Below are 6,057 nucleotides of genomic sequence, written 5' to 3' on the forward strand. Positions count from 1 at the left end.
CCAACCTTACCAAAGTCCTCAGCAACGAAGCCCACCAGCATCAGCACCATCATTAACCCTACTGACTCCAGTGATGGCCAACATCAGCGTTGGCCAACTGCCAATACCACCACCACCAAACTCTCCAATCCCACCAGCAACCAACTCTGCCAACCCCAGTACAGCACCCATCGATTCTACCAGCACCACCATCAACACTAGCACCACTAACAACTGTAACCAACTCAGACACCACCATTACCATATGCTCTCCTGACAACTTTTCCAGGACCACCAGCGCCACCACTAACGACTCTATCAGCATTCTCACCAAGTCACCTCAATGGCCCCTGCCCCTACCCACATCTATAAGCCCATGCTACCACCTGCCCCAATGCCAGCTTCGTGGACCAAAAGCAACCATGCCAATGTCTTCTCCCACATATTTCCAAGACCACACATGTCCCCAGCACAAACACTTTTGCACCAAATAAGCCACCATGATTGCAATGTTCCCTCCCTCATCACCATCACGCCTGCCCCAGCAGTTGCCACCGCTAAAACCAGCATCCCCAACAGTAACTCAATTCACAGTGTGGTAGTGAGTCTTCCAGGGAGAAGGCATTGCATATCATTAATAAGGATGCCTGGGCTAGGCACGGTGGCTCCCAGGACTCTGGGAGACTGAGGTGGGTGGATTGATTGAACCCAGAGGTCTGAGACCAGCCTGGGCAACGTGGTAAAACTCTGTCTCTACAAAAACTATAAAAATAGGACAGGTGCGGTGGCTCGTGCTTGTAATCCCAGCACTCTGAGAGGCCAAGGTGGGTGGATCATTTGAGGTCAGGAGTTCGAGACCAGCCTGGCCAACATGGTGAAACCCCATCTCTACTAAAAAATACCAAAAAATTAGCTGGGTGTGGTGGTGTGTGTCTGTAATCCCAGCTATGAAGGAGGTGGAGGCATGAGAATCCCTTGAACCTGGGAGGTGGAGGTTGTAGTGAGCTGAGATTGTACCGCTGCACTCTAGCCTGGGCCACAGAGAGGCTCTTGTCTCAAAAAACATATATATATATGTATATATATGTGCATATATATACGTGTGTGTGTGTGTGTGTGTGTGTATATATATATATAGAGAGAGAGAGAGAGAGAATGGCGTGTGCCTGCAGGTCTCTGCTGTGCTACTTGGGAAGCTGATGTGGTAGGATCACTTGAGTTCAGGAGGTTGAGGCTGCAGTGAGCCAAGATCGCACTATGGCACTCCAGCCTGAGCAACAGAGTGAGACCCTGTCTCCATGAATGAATGAATGAATGAATGAATGGAAGAAAAGGATGCCCAACCTTCTTTCTTGAAATACCCTTCCAAAACCATCATCAGGCCCAGTCCCTGGCTTACGGTCATAGGCTTTGCTGATGACAGCATTGGGTTCTACAGTTCATTTTTATGGAGGACTCTGGGAGCCCCAGATAAGTACGTCCTTACATAGAGTAGGATCTCAGGTCCTGAAGGCACCATCTTTCAGATGCTCAACCTAGTCCTACTTTTGATGCTACAAAAGGGGAAACTAAGGCACAGGGAGGCAACAAGACTGGATGTTAGCCTGAGCCTGAGCCAGGCTTTCAGACTCTGGTCCTGGGATAGGAGTTAGTTCTTCCCAGTGCTCCCAAGCTCTTGCCAAACCCTGCCAGCTGCACCTGTCTTCAAGGTTGGTCCTATGGATGCACCTGAAGCTGTCACTGTCCTCTACAGTCTCCCCAGTCCCACTCTGGGCCCTTGAGAGAATGCTACAGTCCAAGTGGGCCCTGGCTTACTTTGTGGGCATCGTCAGGTCACTTGAGCCCTACGTCTCTCAGCACCCTCTGGGGACCAAGTTCCAATCAGGAACCCCCTGAATTCTGCAGAGAAGACAGCAGTACAGGTAATCAATGCCAACTTTTCCTGGGGAAACAGACACTCATGGCAGAGGGTCAGGGAAAAGGGAGAGGGAACCCACACTTCCTGATCACCTACCACATGCCACACACATCAACACCCCTCTTCTTGTTGCATCTCCTTAGCAGTCTTGCAGGTCAACATTAGCATGAGGTAGCATGTTCAGAGCTAGGATTTGAACCCACAACTGTTTAACTTCAGACACTAGACTCTTTCTATCATACCACTTCATTGCAACAGGTTTAGTGGGTGAGCCTGGAGTTGCCAGAGGGTGGAAGACAAAGCAGAGACACAATGCCAATTGGGTGACCTCACAACAGGGCTGCCCTTCCCAAAAGGGTGTCACCCAAGAGAGCAAAGAAGGAGCTGTGGTGTCCTTTATGGCTTAGACTCAGGAGCCGTGCACTGTCACTCCTTTCATCTGCTGTACACTAGGAGCTGGTCACTGAGTCCAGCCCTCACTCAAGCGGTGAGGAATTTAGCTGCCACTCTTGGAAGCTACTATCAAGTAATTGTGGATGTATGCTGAAAGCCCCCCACCCAGACCCCAGTTTATTTTTTGTGAAGTCCTGGATTTACCTATTGGGGTTACCCAGTTGGGATGCATGTACACGAGGGTAAAAAAATCACTGGTAGGACTTGACCATTCATTCCCTCATTTGTTGTGCTTGCTTCCTGAGAACCAGCACTGCAGCACCAGCTACCCAGTCCTGTAATGTTACCTCTTTCATTCCCAGGAATCCAGCCGGCTGTCTTTGCTTTCCCATGTGCTACACTTATCACTGTGATGTTGGCCTTCATCATGTACATGACCCTGCGGAATGCCACTCAGCAAAAGGATATGGTGGAGGTGGGTACTCAGTGGGGTGGAGGCTGGACTACTGGGCCTTGCCTAGAGAGGATCTTTAGAGAGGGGTCTTGATGTTACAGCGAGGCTCTGGGACTTGGGGTGACGTGCCCAAGAGGCATCTGTAAACTAGGAAAAATTGCTAAGTTTGTGTCCCATCTGATTTATCTCCTATGTCCATCTCTTGCATCTGTGTGGTACCAGAAAGGTGTTTCTGTGCACTCTGCTGCCAGGCAGCTGAGCTCATAAGGCCACCTGATGGGGCTCCTGGTGGGTGGGTGATTGACCCGTGGGATTTTGTTCATCATAGGTGGCTGATTTTGACTTTTCCCCCATGTCTGACAAGAACCCGGAGCCACCCTCCGGGGTCAGGTGCTGCTGCCAGATGTGCTGTGGGCCCTTCTTGCTGGAGACGCCATCTGAGTACCTGGAAATTGTTCGCGAGAACCATGGGCTGCTCCCACCCCTCTATAAGTCTGTCAAAACTTACACTGTGTGAGCACTCCCCCTCCCCACCCCATTTCAGTGTTAACTGACTGCTGACTTGGAGTTTCTGGCAGGGTGGTGTGCACCACTGACCAGGAGGGGTTCATGTGCGTGGGGCTGTTGGCCTGGATCATCCATCCATCTGTACAGTTCAGCCACTGCCACAAGCCTCTCCCTCTCGGTAACCCCTGCCCCCAACCATTCACCCACCTGTACAGTCCAGCCACTGATGTAAGCCCCACTCGGTTACCACCCCCTCGACCCCCTACCTTTGAAGAGGCTTCATGCAGGACTTTGATGCTTGGGGTGTTCCATGTTCACTCCCAGGTGGGCCTGGCTGCCCATTGCCCATTCCTCTCACATTGGCACATCTGCTGTCCATTGGGGGTTCTCAGTTTCCTCCCCCAGACAGCTCTGCCTGTGCCAGAGAGCTAGAAAGGAGGTCACAAAGGATTAAAAATCCATAACTAAAGGTTGTACACATAGATGGGCACACTCACAGAGACAAGTGTGCATGTACACACACACAGAAATAGAAACACACGTGTCACATGGAGATTTCAGATGATCGGCTCTGTCTCCGGTTAAGTCGGTTGCTGAGATGTAGCCTGCACTAGAGCTGAAAGGAAATTTGACCTCCAAGCAGCCCCGACAGGTCCTGGGCCGGGCCCTCCCTTTGTGCTTTGTCTCTGCAGTTCCCACACCTTTTATAAGGCCACCCTAGTCCCTGCTTGCTGGCAGGGGGCTGGATGGGGGGCAGTACTAACTCTTAGTGAGTGCAGAGGGCTTTATAAATATCACCTTATTTTATCAAAACCCATATGTAAAGCTTTCATCAAGGAAAAGGGCTTGCAGTGGTAGAAGAGGTTGAGTCAGTAGGGACTTGGGTTCCCTGTGTGTGAGGGGGGCATTCTTGCCGGCCAGCTGCTCCCGAGGTGGCCTTGAGAAGGAAGAAGCAGGATGACAGAGCCTGAGCAGCGGAACCAGACTGCACTCTCCCCTCTGGCCCGGCGACCTGGGCTGTGGTTGAGAGAGACAATAATGAGGCCAGAAGTAGCCGGAGCCAGTCGGGAAGGGCAGGGGAGGACTGTAGGGTCTGGGCTCTGTCTCTGTAACCATCTGCTCCCAGGCTGTGTGCAGGAAATGGCATTTACGCTATTGTGCAGCTCATTCTCATGAAATACTGCCATTGTTGCTAAATAAAGCTTGTGTGCTCTGAATATAGCCAAGCATAGACGGTGTGGCCGGAGTCTCTCTTTTGTGCATGGACATTTTTGCCTTGCAGACAGCAACGGCAGTGCTGTGACGTAGCAGGACATCCCACTTGTCCTCTGTGGTGAAGACAACGGAAGGGAGCCAGTTCAGGTCCCTGGAGGTGGGGAGAGCTGTCCCCGGGTGACTTGGACATGCATCCCAGTCTGAGACCTCAGGTGGATTCTAGAGTCAGAGGGGGAACGTGGGCCACACCTGGGGACGTGCTGGAAATGCAGACCCCTGGGCTCGACCTGATACCTGAAGCAGTGCCTGGGGAGGGGGGCAGCACCTGTTTTCACAGGCCCTCTGGGATTCTGGTGCAAATCAGGCGTGAGAACCCCTAGTCTCTAGCCGGCTTCTTAAACTTTGAGGTTCGTGAGAATTGCTAGAGATCTTGGTAAACAAGAATTTTCATTTTGGAAGTCTGGAGTGGGGCCTGGGATTCTGCATTTCAAGTCTTTTTTTTTTTTTTTTGAGATGGAGTCTCACTCTGTTGCCAGGCTGGAGTGCAGTGGCATGATCTTAGCTCACTGCAACCTCCGACTCACTGGTTCAAGCGATTCTCCTGCCTCAGCCTCCCGGGTAGCTGGGATTACAGGCACATGCCACCACGCCCGGCTAATTTTTGTATGTTTAGTAGAGATGGGTTTCACCATCTTTGGCTAGGATGGTCTTAATCTCCTGACCGCATGATCCACCCGCCTCGGCCTCCCAAAGTGCTGGGATTACAGGCATGAGCCACCACACCTGGTCTTATTTATTTATTTAGACAGAGTCTGTCTCTGTCACCCAGGCTGGAGTGCAGTGGCATGATCAGAGCTCACTGCAGCCTCGACCTCCTGGGCTCAAGTGATTCTCCCACCTCACCCTCCTGAGTAGCTGGGACTATAGGTGCATGCCACCATCCCTGGCTAATTTTCTGTTTATTTTTTGTAGAGATGAGGTCCCACTATGTTGGCCAGGCTAGTCTCGAACTCCTGAGCTCAAGTGATCCTCCTGCCTCGGCCTCCCAAATTGCTGAGATTACCGGCGTGAGCCACTGTGCCCAGCCCTGAGGGTTTGCTGTTGTTGTTGTTTTGTTTGTTTGTTTTATGACAGAGTCTGTCTCTGTACGGGAGTGCAGTGGCATAATCTTGGCTCACTACAACTTCTGCCTCCCGGGTTCAAGCGACTCTCTTGCCTCATGAGAATCTCCTGAGTAGCTGGGACTACAGACACCCACCACCACACCCGGCTAATTTTTGTATTTTTTTTTTTTGAGACGGTGAGTCTTGCTCTGTCGCCTGGCTGGAGGCAGTGGCCGGATCTCGCTCACTGCAAGTCTCCGGCCCCAGGTTTACGCCATTCTCCCCTGCCTCAGCTCTGAGTGGCTGGGACTACATACCACACTGGGCCCAGCTGTTTTTTGTATTTTTTAGTAGAGACGGGGTTTCACCGTGTTAGCCAGGATGGTCTTCATCTCCTGACCTTGTGATCCGCCTGTCTCGGCCTCCCAAAGTGCTGGGATTACAGGCTTGAGCCACCGTGCCCGGCCAATTTTTGTATTTTTAGTAGA

The 6,057-nt window shown here is 51.6% G+C and overlaps 1 protein-coding gene across 5 annotated transcripts in view; it reads left to right on the forward strand.

Moving 5' to 3' along the window:
- The window catches only part of TMEM130 (transmembrane protein 130), a 28,267-nt gene extending 23,785 nt beyond the window's left edge, over positions 1–4,482 (forward strand). For 3 of the 5 annotated variants that reach the window (XM_021935672.2, XM_009202604.2, XM_009202605.2), the window contains exons 7-8: positions 2,653–2,765; positions 3,073–4,482. In XM_021935672.2, the coding sequence (XP_021791364.2) occupies positions 2,653–2,765; positions 3,073–3,261 (302 nt within the window). In that variant the 3' untranslated portion in view covers positions 3,262–4,482. The remainder of the gene's footprint in view (positions 1–2,652; positions 2,766–3,072) is intronic. The other 2 variants (XM_009202606.2, XM_003895727.4) reach the window with 2 other exon arrangements.
- Positions 4,483–6,057: the final 1,575 nt, after the last annotated feature.

The sequence above is a fragment of the Papio anubis genome, chromosome 4 (genome assembly GCF_008728515.1).
Source record: "Papio anubis isolate 15944 chromosome 4, Panubis1.0, whole genome shotgun sequence".
NCBI lineage: Eukaryota > Metazoa > Chordata > Mammalia > Primates > Cercopithecidae > Papio > Papio anubis.